Source organism: Terrapene carolina, unplaced genomic scaffold, assembly GCF_002925995.2.
Source record: "Terrapene carolina triunguis isolate 2854851 unplaced genomic scaffold, T_m_triunguis-2.0 Scaffold21, whole genome shotgun sequence".
Taxonomy (NCBI): domain Eukaryota; kingdom Metazoa; phylum Chordata; order Testudines; family Emydidae; genus Terrapene; species Terrapene triunguis.
In genome coordinates this window covers 36,540,360-36,561,333 of record NW_020664372.1, presented here as the reverse complement: position 1 = coordinate 36,561,333, position 20,974 = coordinate 36,540,360, and the positions used below count along the sequence as shown (strand labels likewise).

The 20,974-nt window shown below is 42.9% G+C and overlaps 1 protein-coding gene and 1 long non-coding RNA gene across 6 annotated transcripts in view; one reads left to right on the top strand and one right to left on the bottom strand.

Moving 5' to 3' along the window:
* Positions 1 to 20,974, top strand: part of LIMS1 (LIM zinc finger domain containing 1) — a 157,039-nt gene that overhangs the window by 133,739 nt on the left and 2,326 nt on the right. For 4 of the 5 annotated variants that reach the window (XM_024224375.1, XM_024224373.1, XM_024224374.1 and 1 more), the window contains 6 exons: positions 1,826 to 1,946; positions 3,760 to 3,909; positions 6,607 to 6,757; positions 9,476 to 9,568; positions 10,928 to 10,976; positions 14,547 to 14,622. In XM_024224375.1, coding sequence (XP_024080143.1) covers positions 1,826 to 1,946; positions 3,760 to 3,909; positions 6,607 to 6,757; positions 9,476 to 9,568; positions 10,928 to 10,976; positions 14,547 to 14,622 — 640 coding nt within the window. Of the gene's footprint in view, positions 1 to 1,825; positions 1,947 to 3,759; positions 3,910 to 6,606; positions 6,758 to 9,475; positions 9,569 to 10,927; positions 10,977 to 14,546; positions 14,623 to 14,905; positions 15,185 to 20,974 lie in introns of those variants that run through there. The other variant, XM_024224376.3, reaches the window with a different exon arrangement.
* LOC112125996 lies at positions 15,334 to 18,264 on the bottom strand. The gene is made up of 3 exons (XR_002909772.2): positions 17,761 to 18,264; positions 16,964 to 17,069; positions 15,334 to 16,058 (listed from the first exon to the last, which is right to left on the bottom strand). It is a non-coding gene; the product is annotated as an uncharacterized LOC112125996 (long non-coding RNA).

The window sequence follows — 20,974 nt, the reverse complement described above, 5'->3', positions numbered from 1 at the left end:
AAAGGCCTAATCAGAACCTTTTGGCCTATCAAAAAGCCTATTCCTCAATGGGACTTGAACCTTGTTCTCTCAGTGCTCACTAAGTCTCCTTTGAAACATTAGCTTCTTGCTTCATGTCTCTCCTATCCATGAAGGTCACATTCCTGGTAGCCATCACCTCAGCCAGGTGGGTTGGTGAGTTTGCAGCATTGATGGCAGATCCTCCTTACGCTATATTGCATAAGGACAAGCTTCCATTACGTTTATACCGTAAATTCACCCCCAGTCTGAGTTTCACCTGAACCAGCCTATTCGCTTACCTGCATTCTTCCCAAAACGGCACACATCCTCAGAAGAAAGGAGGCTCCATTCCATCAATGTTTGGCAAGCCTTAGCCTTTCATAACCCGCAGAGAATGAAGACAATCAGGAAATCCCCTGGACTATTTGTCACCATAATGGACAGGGCCAAGGGTCAGGTTATATTCTCTCAAAGAATCTCAAAATGGATGTTGGCCTGTACTTAGATAACTGATATCAGAGCAAATCTTCCCCCTCCTCATGGGGTAAGAGCTCATTCTGCAAGAACGCAAGCAACATCTATGGCTTCTTTTCAGTAGGTGCCTCTACTTGATAATTGTAAGGCAGCTATATGGCGCTCAGTCCACACGTTTATTAGACAGTATGCCGTGGTACAGGACTCTGCTGATGCATCTTTTGGAACAGCAGTCCTTTGTTCGGCTCTGCCATCTACAACGTGTCACCCTCCTATTTGAGTACTTCTTGTCAATCACCCACAGTGGAATACACATAGGAACCAGCACTCAGAAGAACAGAAAGTTACTTACCTTATAGTAACTTGAGGTTCTTTGAGATCTGTGGTCCCTATCTATATTCCACTACCTGCCCTCCTTCCCCTCTGCTTTAGATCTTCTCTGATTCGCCGTGGAGAAGGAACTGGAGAGGTGGTCCTGCCCTTGAGCTCCTCGGTTGGAGGCATAAGGTGAGCCTGGGTGCACGTGAAGACCTACACACACTGCTTTCAAAATTTTCCAGCTCTGGGCACAAGGAGCACATGCATACCCCACAGTGGACTACAGATAGGGACCGCACATCTTGAAGAACCTCCAGTTACTAAATATAAGTAACTTTCTTTTTTCCAGTTTTTCTGAGTGTCAGCAAAATTGGACATGGTCTTCAAAAGTTACCGTGTTAGACAGATCAATAGAGAAATGACATCAAGTTGAGTGTGAAGCCTCATTTTGCTTGGCCAGCAAAAATTGCATCTATCATCACCTGATTTGTGTTGTATCCCATTCCCCCATCCTTCAGTAGATGGTATGCTCTTCAGAGCTGGGACTGAGTCTTTCTCTGCATTTGTAAAGTGCCTAGAGCCTTTTGGGAACTACTAGAGTATAAATAAAAACAAAAATCCTGCTAATCTGCTGGTTTACTCAAAGCAGAAAGGAGAAAGTAATTAGGAAAAAGTCATGCAGAATAAAGAACTGCATGAATACCAAAACGGCATAAGAGATCAGATGACTGGAAAAGGTGAGGGATGGTAAAAGAAAAACACAGATATACAGAAAATGAAGTGTATGAAGGAGGGTGAGTAAATAAACTGTTAGCTAGAAGGGGAAGTGCTTTGTTAGTAAGGGAATTTGCTTTGGATTTGTAACCAAGAATAAGGTTGAGAACCAGAGCCCCAGGAGCCATATACCTGAACCCGCAAGCTGGGAGTTTTTGGTTTATTTTACTTTGTCTGATACAGTGTTACTTAAATCACTTTGGTATTTAAAACAACTTTATTTTATTGTTTAACATCCAGATATTTTATTTACCTACAGGTGAGTTCATTATCGGTCGTGTTATTAAAGCTATGAATAATAGCTGGCATCCAGAATGCTTCTGTTGTGACCTCTGCCAACAAGTACTGGCAGATATTGGATTTGTCAAGAACGCTGGCAGGTAGATCTTCACCCCCTTCTGTATTGATCATAAGCAAAGTGGTGATGATGGGGTTTACAGTTTATTAAGGCTTCTAAAAATCTTTAGCTGACATGATGTAACCTTTTTAATAAAACACAGTTAAAGGAGTAACTGAAGTATCTCTCAAAAAAACGAGGAGTCCTTGTGGCACCTTAGAGACTAATAAATTTATTTGGGCATAAGCTTTTGTGGGCTAAATCCCACTTCATCAGATGCACGGAGTGAAAAATACAATTCAGTTAAGGTGGAAGTGACAACTTCTTGTCAACTGTTGGAAATGGGCCACCTTGATTGCATTGGCCTCATTAGCACTACAAAAGTAATTTTCCTTCCCTTGGTATTCACCCCTTCTTGTCAACTATTGAGAATAGGCCACTTCCACCTTAATTGAATTGGCTCGTTAGCACTGACCCCCCCACACACACACTTCGTAAGGCAACTCCCATCTTTTCATGTGCTAGAATATGTATTCTTTTTACTGTATTTTTCACTCCATGCATCTGATGAAGTGGGTTTTAGCCCATGAAAGCTTATGCCCAAATAAATTTGTTAGTCTCAAAGGTGCCACAAGGACTCCTCGTTGTTTTTGCTGCTACAGACTAACACGGCTACCACTCTGAAACCTGAAGTATCTCTGTTTACATGTAAGGTACCTTTATGGGGTAGGGTTCAAGCAAGTCTCTCATCTGCAGAGAACACAGCTCAAAAATGAAATGTAAACATTAAATAATGATTTTTTTTTTTTAATACTTACAAAAGCATTTAACGAATGTTCCACTATACCTTCAGACTTTCCATCAGGGTCACCTTCTGGGTATATCTGTTACCTTATATCACTCAGTGCCAGTGGTACTTTGAGATATAATAGAGGGAGAACATTTTGAAAGTAGTGTACCAGAGGTAGATAAATGTACCCCATTAATTCTTTCACATGAAATATCAGATTTTTTCTGGTGTGATTCCAGCAACTCATGCATCACAACCAGTGGTGCTGAGGTACTAAAAATTTAGATAAAAGTGCACACACCTACCTTGCACCACTTTGGAATTCTGATGGCACCTCTCTAGAATAAAGTGCATTGCTACAGTCAGTGCTGTTTATTTTCTGTTTTTAATGCTTTTTTGTGTGCGAATTTTACCTGACTGAGATGATTTTATATTAGGGAGCCTGGAAAAAGTAGTAGTTTGGTTCATACAAAAAAATGTTCCTCTCATTTGCAAGCTCTTTCGAGGCCATTGTGGGCTTACTCTGACTTATTAGCAGCACCTTACTCCTGGAGTAGTCCCCTTAACTTCAGTGGGACTATTCCTAGAGTAAAATATTTTTCAATGTGAGTAAAGGTACTACAGCCCTATGGCCACTATCTTGCAAACAGATACATGCTTAACTTTAAGCATGTGACTTCACATGGTAAAAGTGACGTTCATGCATAAGTATTTGCAGAATCAGGGCCTAAGTGAGCAGTTAGCTTCCCATCTAAACTTTTGAGATTCACAGAGTAAAACACTTGGCAACAAAAATCTATAGAAAATTCTAATTCCTTTTTTACTTTTACACGTACATTAAATGCAAGAGAACAGAAGAATGAGCCCCTGGGCTGGATGGAAGTAAATTGACTATTTTTTCCCTTCTCTTGAGCTTGGGTTTCCCTTAAGGGTACTGCTCATATGATTTATTCAAATAACAGATTGAATTGAGATCCTAATAGATTTTGTTTGTGTTATTATTGTGTGGTAAGATTCCAAAAAGTATTTATTACTGTTACTGTTTTTCTTTTTTCTCTGTTTTTAGGCATCTTTGCCGTCCTTGTCACAACCGGGAGAAAGCCAGGGGTCTGGGAAAATACATCTGCCAGAAGTGCCATGCCATTATTGATGAACAACCGCTTATATTCAAGAATGATCCCTATCATCCTGATCATTTCAACTGTGCCAATTGCGGGTAATTGTATTTTATAGAAGAAAAAAACTTTAAGAAAATGCTGATTTTCATTTGTTTTGTCTGTTTAAATTTAAAGTCAGCTGTATTGATGTAATCCATGTTATCAGAGTGTGATTCTTTGTCCCCTCTAATAGCTAGACCATGTATGGAGGTTTGAGTCCGCCATTACCTCTGGGCTCATGGACTTGATCCTTTAGCTCAAACAATAGAGGCTCATAGATTACAGAAATCTGGGGTGCAGTCCTCTCTCAGACAAGCTTAAATGAAAGCTGAGGTTCTGTAGAACAAGATGGTATCTTGGGAGAGGTTGTAGTATCACTGTGTGTACCCCCAATTCTAGCTCTGGGCACAGATGAGAGTTTCAGAAGTGACCTACTGAGAGATTGGATGCAGGGGAGAACAGGAGAGAGGAGTTGAAGATGACACTAAGGTTGCATTCCTTGGAGGATAGTCCAGTTACAAGTGACAAAAGAGATAGAAGATGAAGTGAAGAGGAATTAAGATGAAAGATGAGAATTTCATTTGGAAAGAGATTGAGTTTGAAATGGTGATAGAAGATGTGAGACTGGACAGAACCTCACCCCATGCAATCCTTTAAAATAATCGAACCATTTGTAACAGTGAGGGTAATAAACCACTGGAACAGTGGTAGGTTCTGGTTCACTTGAAATGTTATCAGACTTATCAGTGATCTGATTAACAGACACTCAAGTTTGTGTGGCACATAATATTAACTAGGATTTAAGATTATAAGCACTGTGGCCTGAAGGAATAAAAAAGTCAAAATGCCCCAAACCGTAGGCTGAATGAACTGCTACTTAGCAGTAATCTTAATGATAAACTAAGAAATCCCAGTGACTTTTCTATTTTTCTTCACTTGTTTAAAAAAAATAAAAAGTGCAGCCCCTTCAGCTCCCCCACTTGCTTCCGTCTTTTGCTGCTTAACTTATTCCTCTGCCTCCTCTGGTTTTTAAAAGGAAATTGTAAATTCTTCCCTCCTTTTTCTTTGAAACAATGTGTCTTCAGCTGTGGCAGCTGGTCCTTGTCTTCAGGGCTGAGCCACTTCCCCAATTTTTACAGGCTGCGATGGCAGCTGTGTCAACACTACACAGCAGAAACCCTATAGCTCTTGGGGCAATTCTGAGGAGAGAGTATTTCTGCTTCAAACAGCTCTGCAGAGAATCTGTGGATTTTCAAAGTGGCCTCTGCAGCAGCTGGAAAAGGCAATTTCCCATCCCCTGGAGGGACTAAAGCTTGCATGGGTATTAGCAGTGGGTAAACACAGATTTCCCTCCAATTTTCCATGTCCTGCACAGAGATGCTGGATTGGAGGTTTTATGGGAGATAACACAGGTGCACTAGTTTGTAGCTGACCATCCAGTAATTTGGTAGTAGGGAAGTTTTCACTTTAGATATTTAGTGCCACAGCAAAGATCAGTTTAAAAAGAATCTGTAATCCTAAAGCAAGAGCAACCAAATGAGACCACCATTGATTATACAGGTTGAACCTCTCTAGTCCGGCACTCTCTGGTCCGGCAACATCCATGACCCAGCATGATTTTATTTTATGTTTTTTATGCTTTATTTACTTATTTCCTTGTGCTAATACAGTACCTTGTGTAACAACACTAACACTTTGTTATGAAGAGAGCCGGTAAGTCTTGGCTATGCAGCATTGCAAGCGTTGTTCCATTATTCACCTCGGCACGGTAAAAATAAAAAGAGACCCGCTCGCTACAATATGGACCTCCCGTGGTTCAGCAAATTCTCTGGTTTGGCACCGGTCAGGTTCGTAGGGTGCCGGACTAGAGAGGTTCAACCTGTAGTCCGTTTTAAAGCTTAATTCTGACAATGTCATTTAACTGTTCTTAATAACATAATTATTCAGATTGGATTCAGATCATCCAATTTAGTGGTTAAAACAAAGTAGCGTACAGAGATTCTGAGATAGTAAGAATATACATGACTGTCACATATAGGTGCATGTTTTTCTTTATCCCTGAACCCTATAAAGGCATGCATGATTGACTTGGCCCTAGAGCACTAAATTCCAGTATCAGTTATACTGATGTTAATCCAGAGGAAATCATATGACTATAGTGGATTATACTAGTGTCACTGAGAACAGAAGTTAGCCCAGTGTATCTAGGACCTTGTCTACACTAACGAGGTTAGTCAATCTAAGTTACGCTAGTTAAGTTATGTAAGTTATGTAGCTGAAATCGAGGTAGCTTAGATCGATTTACAGCGGTGTCTACACCATGCTATGTTGGCGGGACGCACTCTCCCATCAATGTATCGGCGTCTTTACCAGACTCGCTAAATCAATGCCGCTGTATCGATCGTAGCAGCACCGATTTAGCCCATAGTGAAGACAAGCCCTAGATCTTACAAATGATTTTGTGTTCATTGTCAATGGCATGTAAGAAAATGATGAAACTATTGTAAATCAGATATTTAGAGAAAGTAAAAAACTTCATGCATTATACAATGCAAACATTCAATCTTCAAGATAAAATCCACTGAACCAGGCTGTTTTGAACACTAGTATACAAATCCCATAATGGAGTGTAAATAAAACTTTTGAAATAAATTCATAACAATAAAGTCATGCCTTCAGAACGTCCCATTAACTAAAATCATTCTTTGTATCTCAGATTCTGTGTGTTCATGTTTGATTCATTAATTTTTGAACAGGAAGGAACTTACTGCTGATGCTCGTGAGTTGAAGGGAGAATTATATTGTTTACCATGCCATGATAAAATGGGTGTCCCCATTTGTGGCGCATGTAGGAGACCAATTGAAGGACGAGTGGTGAATGCTATGGGGAAACAGTGGCATGTGGAGGTAAATGTCAAAGAGTGTATTGTATTTTATAAATATTGGCATGAATATACTAGGTCTGGAATTTTATGAGTCAGTTTCAATAGAAAGGATTAGAAAATTCTATAGAAATGGTTGGTAAAGTAAATTGTAGAGCATGTCTTCTGTTGTAATCACACACACAGTTCATTCCATTTTGAAAAATTCTGCATTTTGAGAGAGATTCCCTATATTTCAGATGAGAAATAGTTGTAGAACTCAAAATATCTCTTAAGTCAACAGAAACTTTTTAAATGTCTATATACACGAGGACACTGGCATGAAAGTATGGTTTAGCTGCCACAAATTTCCTGTGTGGTCTTGGGCAAATTATTTAATCTCTCTGTGTCTGCATCGCCATCTGTAAAATGGGGATAATAATGACATTGCCTACTTTACAGGCTGTGTATGAAGTTAAGTTCACTGTTCAAAAAGGTGCTTTGAGATCCTTGGAAAGCACTATAGAAGTGCAAAGTATTATACAGAAATGTAGTAATATTTTGCATAAATACTATTCATTACAAACTGGAGAATTGGTTTGAAATAAATAGGATGAAATTCAGTAATGACAAATGCAAAGTGCTACACATAGGAAGGAATAATCAATTGTACAATTACAAAATGAGAAATGACTGCCTACAAAGGAGTACTGCAGAAAAGGATCTGGGGTTATAGTAGATCACAAACTAAATATGAGTCAACAATGTAATACTGCTGCAAAAAAGCAAACAGCATTCTGGGATGTATTAGCAAGAATGTTGTAAGCAAGACATGAGAAATAATTATTTCACTCTACTGATAAGGCCTCAGTAGAAGTACTGGGTCCAGTTCTGGAAACTTCAGGAAACCACACTTCAGGAAAGGTGTGGATAGATTGGGGCAAGTCCAGAGGAGAGCAACAAAAACGATTAAAGATCTAGAAACTATGACCTATGAGGAAAGATTGAAAAAATTGGGTTGGTTTAGTCTAGAGAAGAGACGACTGAGAGGCAACATGATAAGTCTTCAAGTACATAAAAGGTTGCTGTAAAGTGTGTGGGAGGGGGAAGGGGGATATTTTTTTTCTCCTTATCCACTGAGGACAGGACAAGAAGTCAATGGGCTTAAATTACAGCAAGGGAGATTTAGGTTAGCTCAGTGATTTTCCCCTGTGTGTCCACCCACTACATGTAAGGCAGTGGTTCTCAACCTTTTGTTTTGGTGATCCCTCTGAGTGTGACCTCCCCTTATAAATTGAAAACCTTTTTTATATTTAACACTATTATAAATGCTGGAGGCGAAGTGGGATATGGGGGTGGAGGCTGACAGCTCGTGACTCCACATAATAACCTTGCAACCCTCTGAGGGATCATGACCCCCAGTTTGTGAACCCCCGGGTCTAAAGGGTCCGTGAAAGGACTATGAAAATAAAGTTTTAGATCCCAGAAAAAGCATTCAATTTTTCTGATCAATCAAAAATATGTGACTACCCCCACCTACAGGTCAAAACCCAGAAGTATTGTCATTACCATAGAAACCCACAGTTTAGCAAACCCTTTCTCACGCTGCGTCAAATGCTGTGCCGAGCACATGCAACATTTATATTTGAATTCTGTTCAGTCAGTTTTCAGTCTAAGACTTCTTTGGTAGGGGTCTGCAGACAACAGGTTGTATTTCGAAAGGGGGCCACACCTTCATTTGAAATTTTTTAGGGGTCTGCAAATGAAAAAAGGTTGAAGACCATTGGTTTAGACATTTGGAAAATCTTCCTAACTGTAAGAGTAGTTAAGCACTGGAACAAATTACCTAGGGAGGTTGTGGAATCTCTATCATTGAAGGTTTTTAAGAACAGATTAGACAAACACCTGTTAGGGATGCTCTACAGATAATTAGTTCTGTCTTAGTGCAAGGGACTAGACCAGATAACCTATTGAGGTCCCTTCCAGTCCTACATTTCTATGATTCTGTTACAGAGTTCCATAATACTACTTTGCCATTTATGACACCTTCTATTTGAAAATCATACAGCATTTCACAAACAACTGTTGAGCGTTTCAAAGTGCAGGAGATTTAGCCATACATCTTTCATTAAATTTAATGGAATATATGTAGCTAAATCCTTTAAACTGCTTTGAAAATCTCAATCAATAAATTTATCCTTACACCACATTCCGGTGAGGCAGGCAAGTATTATTATGCCCATCTTATGGATGGGAGAATTGAGGCAAAAAGAAATTAAGTGACTCCCAAAGGGGCAGGGTCATAAATGGAACCCAAACCTGCTTAGTCTCGCTCCCTTAATCACAAGATCATCCTTCCTCCTCAGATATCTTAAAATAAATAAATAAAAAACACATCACCATTGACCAGGTTATTGTGACTGCCAAACAAGAAGCGTAGCAATAAAGTTTCTTTAAGTTAGTTTAAGAATTTTCCACGATATCAATGCAATTTATCAACTAATAATGAATCCAAAACCTTTTCTTCAGTTTATTTTTTTCTTTAGTCTATTTTCTTTAAAATATAAGACTTTAAAATGAGCAATATTTTGTTTTTTTATGTTTTAAATCTAAAAATAATAAAAGTGTTGTTTTTAATTTTAAAGAAGGCATTACCAGCAGACTATCCTTCAATAATGCTCAGTCCTGAGGTTTGTGTATCTGTTTCCAAAGAAATGCCATTAACTCAACCAATCCAGAGACATTCATATCATTTTCTTTGCAGCATTTTGTTTGTGCAAAGTGTGAAAAGCCATTTCTTGGTCATCGTCACTATGAGAGGAAGGGCTTGGCATATTGTGAAACCCATTACAATCAGGTAAGGTTGAATTTTGTATCTTAGCCATTAATAAATTCATGATTCATCAACTCACTTATATCTGTCAGAGAGAAAAATATTAACACTAAGGGACTAGTTTTGCCTTCTGACAACCATCTATGTCTTGAAAAGTAGTGTCTGAAGTATTGTAATTCCTTAAACATTTTAACATTTTTCTGCAAATGGTTCAAGTATTTCAATACAAAACTGTTAAGGACTTAACAAAACATTCAGTATATACTCGGCCTTCAAATCCATAATTACTAATGACTGTAGGACTATTGGCTGTGAACTGCAAGGTCAGTGCACCTGTTCAATGCTACTAATGACACCCAACTTTTCCAAGAATCTAAGGAAAATTTGTCACTCACTGTCTAGGGTTTAACACTAGGCCTTAGTTAATAGAGTGGCTTTCCTTACAGCTGCTACCGCATGATAATATGACTCTACATGAAGATGGACTGTGTAACCCAGCTTGACTCACTTTTTCTCCATCTAAGACTACAAACACCAAATGCATTTGTCAGAGAACACCACCTAGTGACTACTTTTATTTTCATACATGGATTATAGTCAGTGTTCCTTTTCCCTACAGATCCCTTTTTTATAGTCACTCAGATACCACAGTGAGGAGCATAGTTGAAACATCTGGATGAATAAATAAACAAAAGATTTTTGTGTGTGTATTCTGTTAACTGTTAAAATAAACTTGTTGCAACTATTTTAAACATGAGCAAACTGCAAAGTATCACATGCACACACCTTTTGGCACATAAAAAGTGGGTAATAAGCTCCATAGTTCTATGGCATGTATTAATTACAGATTCCTGAATATTCAGTTTTGAAGGTTTGATGTTTGAAATATTGATAGTATAGCTGTAAATGATAAATGCCAAAGCACTACAGATGTTAGGTAAGATTTGGGCCAAAAGTAGAATGGGAGGGTGGATGGGTGTGTACATAAAAATTGAAACTATGCAACAGAAACAGCAAGGCATTGTTCTAGAACCTGAAAGTTCAAATTGACTAGAAACAAGTGATATACAAAAGTGAAACTTTCTAGCTTAATTTTCCAAGATGAAAGAAATACAAAAAGGAAACAAAACATAATTAGTAGAGAAAAAAAATTAAACATTATTTTTCATCTTTAATAATGAAGGGTCTTATTTGTAATGGGAATGGAAAGGTGACTTTAAAAAAAAGAATTAAGTAATTTAACAGTATGCATTCCTTTAATCTTGCTGAGTTTGATAGAAAAGTTGCTATGTCCATATGCTGAGCTGCAATTATTTTGTTTCTAAAATGCTATCCACGATAAATTTTTAAAATTAAAAATTCATATTTCCCCCCTATCCACAGCTGTTTGGTGACGTTTGTTTCCACTGTAATCGTGTGATTGAAGGAGATGGTAAGCATTTCTTAAATTGCATTTTTTTTATGTCACTTCAGTAGGAAGCACTTACTAAAAGAGGCACCAGGGAAAGGGAAGACTGGTGTTGAATCCCTTTCGAAATGCTGATTCCCATAATGCCTTTTTCTAAATTCTTCAGAGTTTCTGTGAGTGACATAAGAGTGTAAAATGGCAAGGCCCCAATCCCTTAGTGAGTTTTACACAGGCAGCTTCCTTTACCTGTGTGGAGCCCCACTGACTTTAATAGACCTCAATGCAAGTGCAATAATCCACATGCATGCACCTCATTACAGAATTAGGGCCTAAGGGCCTGATTTTAAAGGTATTTAGGTGCCTAAAGAGGCAGGTGCCTAGTGGGATTTTTAAAAACTCATAGACACCTAATTTCCATTATTTTAATGCAAATTAGGCAGCTAGGAGCTTTGAAATCCCACTAGGTTGCTATCTGCATCTCTAGGCACCTACATGTCTTATTAAAAAAAAATCTGGCCTTAAGTCTGTAGAAGTGAGGCTGTCACAAACACTGCCAAAGGATTAGCATTCAGCAAAACAATGCATCTATAAAAACAATCCAGGTGACCATTAATCTGGAGTGTGGCTGTTGACAACCAAGTGGGACAGGATGGTAGAGAAAGCAGATAATTTAATATGAGGCAACACAAAAGTTATACCAACCTTACAACACCTATCTGAACCAATACCATGTACCAGTAATAGCACCAGCTAAACCAAAACCAGTAATCAAGTGGGATAAGGCCCAGACACTTTAAAAGGACATCATGGATTATAATCATGACACTAAAGGATGAGTTCTAGATTCAAATGATGTGCTTTCCATATAGTTTCAGGACTACACTCTACCTATAAAACTACAATTTAGGATTAATGGACACAAATCTGACATCAGGAATCATAATAAACACCACCAAACCCACCCCCCCCCCCCCACAGTTTCCCGGAGGAGCCCCAGGCTGGCTGAAGCCCCGAGCCCCCCCCCCACACACACACCTGCCCGGAGCAGCCCCGGGCCAGCCACAGCCGTGCCTCCCCTCCCCAGACCCAAGCCACCCAGATGTGTTTTTCATTGTTATTTGGACTTCTATTATGTCAAAGCCCATTTTTAAATTTACTTCAGAATTGTTATACAGAGAGCCGCTTTTACCAAAAAAGCAAAAGAAATAATAATAAAAAAGACAAGAATGTGCAAAGCACATTATTTGTGTTTTTATTCCGTTAGGTCCAGTAAAGAATAGAGATAACTGTGCATGATTTTTATTATTGAGTCTGCAAAAAACCCCCAAAACCTTACATAAATAAATTACAATGATTTGGATGTATATATGTGCATATTACTTTATTAACTTTAGGAAAAATAAATAATTTTAGGAAAAAGTGTCAGTGCGGCCACCAGCAAGAGTTGGTGGCCGCACTCTGAGGCCATCAAAAAATTTGTTGCGAGAACCCCTGATCTATGGAGCAATACGTCAATTATCTATCTGATTAGGATGGTTCTGACAAACAGCAGAGTACCTTTCTTCAAAATGACACTTATTGGACAACTAGCACCCAGAAGTTGCAGAGAGAAGTGCTTGACCAAGGGTGACAGCTACTATAATTGAACATGACTACAGCTGTCTGGCAATAGTCAGTTTCATTCATAGTAGGCAGTTGGGTTGCCAACCTTCCCGGTTTCGCCGGGAGTCTCCTGGAATCAGACGCTATCTCCCAGAGGCTACTGCAGCCAAACTGGGAGATTTTGGCACTAAAAGTCCAGCGGCGCAGTGGGGCTAAGGCGGGCTCCCTGCCTGACCTGGCCCTGCGTCGCTCCTAAAAGTGGCCATCATGTTCCTGCGACCCCCTAGAGGGGGAGGGCCCTGAGGTCTCTGTGCGCTGTCCCCGCCCCGAGCGCTGACTCTGCAGCTCCCATTGGCTGAGAACTGCGGCCAATGGGAGCTGTGGGGGTGGCATTTGCTGGCACAGGCAGCACTTGGAGCTCTCTGCCTCCCTCCCCCGCAGCTGCAGGGGACGTGCCGGCTGCTTCTGGGAGTGGCACGGGGCCAGGGCAGGCAGGGAGCCTGCCTTAGCCCCGCTGTGCTACCTGGCCAGAGCCTGCACCCCTCACCCCCTCCTGCACCCCAGCCCTGAGCCCCCTCCTGCACCCAAACTCCCTCCCAGAGCCTGCACCCCGCACCCCCTCCTGCACCCCAGCCCTGAGCCCCCTCCTGCACCCAAACTCCCTCCCAGAGCCTGCACCCCGCACCCCCTCCTACACCCCAGCCCCAGGCTCAGCCAAACCCCTCTGCCCCAGCCCAGAGTCCATACCCCAACCCCTTGCCCCAGTCCAGTGAAAGTGAGTGAGGTGGGGGAGAGCAAGCGAAAGAGGGAGGGGGGAATGGAGTGAGTGGGGAGGGGCCTCGAGAAAGGGGCGAGGCAAAGGTGTTGGGGTTTGTGTGATTAAACAGTTGGCAATCCTAGTAGGCAACCTTGGGTGCATTTTTATAGTAGAGCTGCACTTGTTGACCTGAACTAAGAAGAGGAAATAGACCATTTTTTGGCAAGGGAAGAGGTGGAAAGTGTTAAGATCTTTATTTGAATGTTCAAATGGACCAACACCAGAATTCAGCCAAAGATTTCTTTATTAATCCAAAGACCAAATTGGCTTTTATATGGTTACTTTAAGCATGAGTTAGCTAAATTTAGCATGTACCCGTATAACAGCTGTCAATCATAAGTATTGATCAGATACTTACAACAGGATTAGGCCCGGGATGCTCAAACCCATATTGGCTGGCTTCAGCTAAACAAGCAGGCACTAGCACGTGGTCCCACCTATTCCCTTCCCTCTTTTATATCTTACAATAAACAGGCCTACATATCTGACATCACTGAGTTTTAGGTATTCACCTTTGTCAAAACTGGTTAGAACAGTGCTTGACCAGTTTGCTGGCAAATGCCCCGGGACTTGAAGGACTTCCCTCACAATATTTCACTCATCTCTATCATATCTGCAAATGTTAGAGGAACTTCTCCTCCTATGAATCATTCCTTGCTAACAAAGGCTCTATGTTTCATTTCTCTAAGTTTAGTTTCGTTTTTTCCTAATAAAGCATGCTTTAGGAGGTTTCATTTCTTAATTCTCAGCAACCCTATGTAAAGAAAGCAGGATGGAAAGAGATACAAAGGAAGAGGAAGTAGAGATTGACATGAACAAAGGGGGAAAGAAAGGCAACTTTGATTCAAGATCAAAATGGAGCTCTTCCAGAGCAGAGCTATCACAAAACAAAGAGTAGAACTAAATGTTAAGCATCTAAATGTTAAACACTGAAGTAATTTAGAGGCATCTATGCCTCCTACACAGCACTTACCTACAGTATACGTGTATGTGTGTCTCCTTACCCTCACTTCATTTTCATTATTATGGTGCCTAATTTTATCCCTAATTGAGAAATAGGTTTAAAAATAATCACCTTTTCCTGTACGTCTTATGAATGTGTAAATTTCAGAAGTTTTTAACAAATGCCTTTGTTTATTAAACTGCTAATACTGTCTTTTTCCCCCTCCCCCTAGTTGTCTCTGCTCTGAATAAGGCATGGTGTGTGAACTGTTTCGCTTGTTCCACTTGCAACACTAAGTTAACACTCAAGTAAGTTTATCAGATAGTTTAAGAAGATGGAAAACAGTTGTGATCTCTTCAGAACAGATCAATAGTCACCTTTCAAGCACAGCTGTTATAGTCATAGTTTAACTGTAATGGTATATAACCTTTATAGACAACTTCTTGTAAATGATATATGTATTCGTTCCTGTTGCTCCATTTACTACTTTAAAATCTATTTTTGCTTTGTGTTCAATTCTTCTTTCAGCTATGACTTATTCTTAAATCTTTTCCTGTTCTTTCCACTGTTTCCTCTGTGTCTTATCTAAAGGGATAAGTTTGTTGAAATTGATCTAAAACCTGTCTGCAAACACTGTTATGAGAAAATGCCAGAAGAATTTAAACGTCGACTTGCCAAACGGGAGCGAGACGCAAAGGATAAAGACAAGCTGAAAAAGAAAAAGCCAGTCTGTTTGTAAACTTTTCTTTTCCTCCTATCACCATCTCTGCTCCTTTCTTCTTTGGTCAGTGTTTAGGACATGTATTTTTCTTTTGGTTTTCTGCATGTGTTTGTGATAATCAAAGACAGAACAACTATTAATTTCCACATATCTATGATTTGAAATTTTGAATGCTACATTTTAATATGTTAAGTTTAGGCCATTGTGCTCTGAAATTGAGCTTGCAAAGTTTCTTAAACAGCAAAATTCATAAATTTTGGACTTCTCGGAGAAAAATTCGTACCTTGCTGAACAGACTGTTTTAGACTACCATATAGCTATGATTTCATTCCAGATTCCCAAATTTCATATCTTTTGTGCATATAGTTAATTACATATGCCAGTAGGCATTTGTGTGCATGCAGGCTGAATAGTTAGCTGTCCACCTGCCTACCTGCATGCTCAAATGCAGGATTATGCTTAGAAAACTTGGGGAATGCAGATTTAGAAGCTAGCTGTGAAAACCTGATAGTTTTGAAATTCCACTTTTAGTAAATGCTTTGTGCTTCCATTTTAACATCCCACAAAATAGTTTTGAAGCTAATATAAAATGTCAGTCCCTGAAAACAATATTGTATGCAGAATACATTTTCTTGTTTTACTAACATTAACATTAGTTAGTTAGTTTTTCACTAACATTAACATTTTGCTCCATTGTTAAATTACTGTAACACAACAGCACTCAATTAGACATATAACCATAATTCAGTAGCAGGGATGGGTGTATGCAAATCCACATATTCTTCTTTGAGTGCTTGCTAATGTCCATTCCATGGTAGGTGTGCGCGCGCCCGTGTGCGCAGCCGTTGGAGACTTTTGCCTTAGCGGTACCTGTAGGGCCAGCTGTGGTGCCCTCTGGAGTGCCGCCAGCCCTGCGCCTTCTCAGTTCCTTCTTACCGCCCATGGTGGTTAATCGGAGTGCCTCTGTCCCTTGCTTCGCAAGTGGTCAGTGGTTTTTCTTCATCTGTTTAGCCTTGTGCTTCTCTGTAAATAGTTTTAAGCGTTGTTAGTTAGTAGTTAAGTACCCGTTAAGTGTTTAGTTAGATAGTGTCCAAGCGGGAACTTCACCCCCGGAGGGCATGCAGGTTTCAAGCCCTGCTCATCCTGTAACAGGCCTATGCCTGTTAGTGACCCACAGAAGAGCTGTTTACAGTGCCTCTGGGAAACCCATATAAAGGAGCACTTATGTGCCAGTACTTTCATCCACAGAGTCAGAAGGAGCAGGACATCTGCCTCAGGGCCCTCTAGATGCAGGCTGCCCTGTGTCCAGCTTCGGAGCCAGTGTGGCCCGAACTGGCATCCAGCGCTTCAACTTCGGTGTGTAGCACACCTCCGACACCGGGGTCCTCCCAGCACCGATCCCCGTCACCAGTGCCAAAAAAGAAGCCTAAGAAGGCTGCACCAGCCAAGACCGACTAAGAGGCTCCGGGCAAGGGACTCTGTTCGCACCTTACGCCCACTCCAGACCCGTTGAAGGGTTCGGCCATGGGGGGGTTCCTCCCCCCAGAAAGGACCCGCCACTGACTCCAGTTCTACCCCTAAGAATAAAGAGGCGAAAAGACTGGACTTATTTGGCCGAAAGATTTTTTTCTATGGCTAGGCTCCAGTTTCGGGTGGCAAATCACCATGCCCTCTTGGGCCGCTACAATTTTAACTTGTGGGGCTCTCTCCTAAAGTTCATGTCCCAGGAAGCGGCCCAGGAATTCGCCACCCTGGTCAAGGAAGGGACCGCAGCTGCTCGGTCCTCTCTCCAGATGGCCTAGGATGCTGCCGATTCAGCTGCCCAAGTGGTCATTTCAGCGGTGATCATGCAGCGCAGCTCCAGGACCTTCCATTTGACGTTGTCAGCCTGTTTTCTGATCAAACGGATGCGCGTCTGCATGACTTACAGGACACAAAGGCAACCCTCCGCTCCTGGGGATGCACACGCCTCAGTCGTTTAGGCAGCCATTCCGGCCTCCCCACCTCCTAGGCAGTGGCAGCCTCAGCAGGGACCTAGAAGGAAAAGGGACACTGGGTTCAACCGCTGCTGCCCTTCATCATCCCAATCTCCTGCGCGGCCTGGTCTGGCAAAACACCAGGGGGCCAGAAGAGTTCATTTTGAGGGTGCGCTTGGGAGCGACGCACTAGCCAACTGCTCGGATCCTTCCTGCCCTTTTCTTGACCGCCTTTTCTCTGACCACTTGGCCTGGTCGCGGGTTATCTCAGACCGTTGGGTCCTGGACATAGTGGCTTGGGGCTACACCCTGCAATTTTTGGCCGCCCCATGTTCTGCGTGTACACACACAAGCTCCTCGTTCAGGAGGTTGAGAACCTCCTACGCCTGGGGGCTGTGGAGGAGCTTCCTCGGGATATGCAAGGAAGAGGATTCTACTCCCGCTACTTCCTAATCCCAAAGGCAAATGGGAGGTTCAGATCCATCCTGGACCTACGGGGCCTCAACAAGTCTTTGCTGAAGTTCCACATGGTATCCCTGGCTTCCATCATCCCTTCTCTGGGTCCGGGGGTCTGGTACGCTGCTCTCGACTTAAAAGATGCCTACTTTCATGTCTCTATCTTCCCGGGGCACAGACGTTTCCTGCACTTTATAGTGGCAGGGCGCCAGTTCCAGTTTATGGCGCTGCCCTTTGGCCTGTCCTCAGCCCCCAGGGTCTTCACAAAATGCATGGCGTTGGTGGTGGCTTACCTGAGGTGTCGAGGGGTTCAGATCGTCCCATATCTCGACAACCGGCTCAACAAGCGCAGGTCTTAAGAGGAGGTCCAGAGGAGCCTCGATCTTGTGCGCTCCACCTGCAGCGACTTGGGTCTCCTAATAAACACAGAAAAATCCACATTAGCACCGGTTCAACGCATAGAGTTCATCTGTGCGGTTCTCGACTCCAGGCGGGCCAGGGCATTCCTGCCAGAAGCGCGTTTTCAAGCCATGTCAAACCTGATCGCCCACATACAGAGCCAACCGCTCACCACGGCCCACACGTGCCTGCATCTGATGGGCCACATGCACCTACGTCGTAAGCCACGCCTGGCTTCATCTGTGGCCCTACAAATGTAGCTGGCCTCAATCTACATTCCCAGCAGGCATCCCCTGGACCGAGTGGTCACAGTGCCGAGTCATGTCCTCTCACCGCTCAACTGGTGGCAGGATCCAAGTTGGCGCTGCGGGGAGTCCCTTTCGTAACCCCGTCACCCTTGCTCACCTTGGTCTGGGGGGCTGTTGGCTGCAACACGACCTAGCCCTTCATATCAATGTCAGGGAACTCAGAGCGGTTCACCTGGCATGCCAGGCTTTCCTGCCCCACCTGGAAGGCAAGGTGGTGCAGGTCCTGACAGACAATACTGCCGCAATGTACTACATGAACAGGCAAAGTGGCGCCAGGTCTTCAGCCCTCTTTCAGGAAGCGCTCAGCCTTTGGGACTTTTGTGAGCAGCAGGACATTCATTTGGTGGCCGCCCACCTGCCCGGTACCAAGAACATCCTGGCGGATCGCCTAAGCAGGAGTTTCTCGTCTCACCATGAATGGCCGCTCAATCTGGAGGTGGTCAACCTGATCTTCCGACGGTGGGGGACGCCCCAGGTGCACCTTTTCACGTCCAGACAGAACAGGAAGTGCCACATGTTCTGTTCTCTGCCGGGCAGGGACAAGGGCTCCCTGTCAGACGCCTTCCTGATCCCATGGTCGGGAGCACTCATGTACGCCTTCCTGCCGGTGCCGCTGATCCACAAGGTCCTGCTCAAGGTGAAGCAAGACAAAGCTTCAGTCATCCTCATAGCCCCGGCATGACCTCTCAGCACTGGTTTGCCTTGCTCCTGAGCCTTTCAGCAGCCACCCTGTTACAGCTGCCTCTTTGGCCAGATCTACTGTCCCACAACCATGGCAATCTGCTACACCCGAACATGGCGGTGCTGCACCTGATGGCATGGTTTCTGCAGGGAGGAGCGGCAGTGTTCTGCCAGTGTCCAGCAGGTCTTGCTGAGTAGCAGTAAGCCCCCCACCAGGGCTACCTATGTATTGAAATGGAATCAGTTCACGTGTTGAGCCACGGCTTGCCATATCTGGGTTGGAGGAGGCCCACCTGCAGGATGTCCTGGACTATTTACTATACCTGACGCTCCAGGACCTGTTGCTGTCCTCGATCAAAGTGCACCTGGCAGCCATTTCGACTTTCCACCCTCCGTTTCAAGGTAGGTCGGTCTTTGCCCATCCCATGACAGCCCAGTTTCTGAAAGGTCTGGAGTGCCTTTACCCGCATGTCCAAGACCCGGTCCCTCCTTGGGACCCGAACCTTGTGCTCTCCAGGCTCACAGGGCCCCCCTTTGAGCTCCTGGCTTCCTGATCCCTTCTGCTGTTATCCTGGAATGTCTCCTTTTTGGTCGCTATAACTTCATCCTGTAGAGTGTCTGAGATCAGGGCGCTCACGTCCAAGCTTCTACATATACGATCTTCTATAAGGGCAAGTCCAGCTGCGTCTGCTCCTGGCCTTTCTGCCCAAGGTCGTCTCTCAGTTCCACGCGAGTCAGGACATATATCTTCCAGTCCTTTGCCCTAAGCCTCATGCGAGGGATGAGGAACGCAGGCTGCACACCTTGGACATTAGGGGAGCTCTGGCCTTCTACATAGAATGAAGCCATTCCGTAAGTCTCCGCAGCTGTTTGTTGCTGTCGCAGACCAGATGAAGGGTTTTCCAGTGTCCACCCAGAGGATCTTGTCCTGGATCACAGCTTGTATCTGCTACTGCTATGAGCTGGTGATGGCCCACTCCACTCCACTCAGGCGCAGGCGGCGGCGGCGGCCTTCCTCACTCAGGTGCCAATCCAGGAAATTTGCCATGCCGCAACCTGGTCGTCCGTCCACACATTTGCCTCGCACTATGCGCTGATCCAGCAGGCTCAGGCTGATGCTTGTTTTGGCAGAGCAGTACTACAATCTGCAAGATTGTGAACTTCAAGCCCACCTCCTGGGATTCTGCCTATAAGTCACCTACAATGGAATCGACATGAGCAAGCACTCAACAAAGAAAAAATGGTTACCTCCACCTTTTTGTAACGGTTGTTCTTCAAGATGTGTTGCTCATGTCCATTCCATTACCCGCCCTCCTGCCCCTCTGTTGGAGTTGTCGGCAAGAAGGAACTGGCGGCGCCTGATATACCATGCCATGAGTGCGGCACTCTAGAGGGTGCCACAGCCGGCCCTACGGGTACCACTAAAGCAAAAGTTTCCGACGGCAGCACACGTGTGCATGTGCACACCTACAATGGAATGGACATGAGCAATGCATCTCGAAGAACAACTGTTACGAAAAGGTGGGTAACCGTTTTTTGCAAACTCTGTCAAGATGCCCTTTGAATAGTAATTGACTTGTTTCTTACAGTTTATAAAGAGTTTATATTTTGTTTTTTGGAGTTCTCCAAAAGTTCTTTATAGTGAGAAGGTTTTTGATTTTTTTTAAATAAATTTTATAATTCAGATTGGACTGAGTCTCCTCTTACAATCCATCATATTGCTGCAAAGTGACATTTAAATTAACAGCTCAGGGAATCCCATTGGAGATCAGAAAATCATGTCCAATATGGATTGATAAACAGAAGAGTTTTTTACTGTTTAGTTATTGAAAAGACTTGTTAAAATATCAGACACAGTCAACTTGAAGATTACATTTCCATCTGAAAATTTAGTATGTATTGTTTTAAGTAACTCGAGATTACTACAATTGAAGGAAATTAAATAGCATTTTATTTTTCTGGTTTTTGTTTGATTATTGTGCATTTGATAGCAGTTTGTGTTTTGTAGATACAGTGGCACTTCCTGTCTCGTGGGCAAACTGGCTCATAACTGCCGTCTGTAGGGATTTTTCCATTTTCCTCTGAAGCAGCTAGTACTCGCAACTGTCAGAGACAGTAT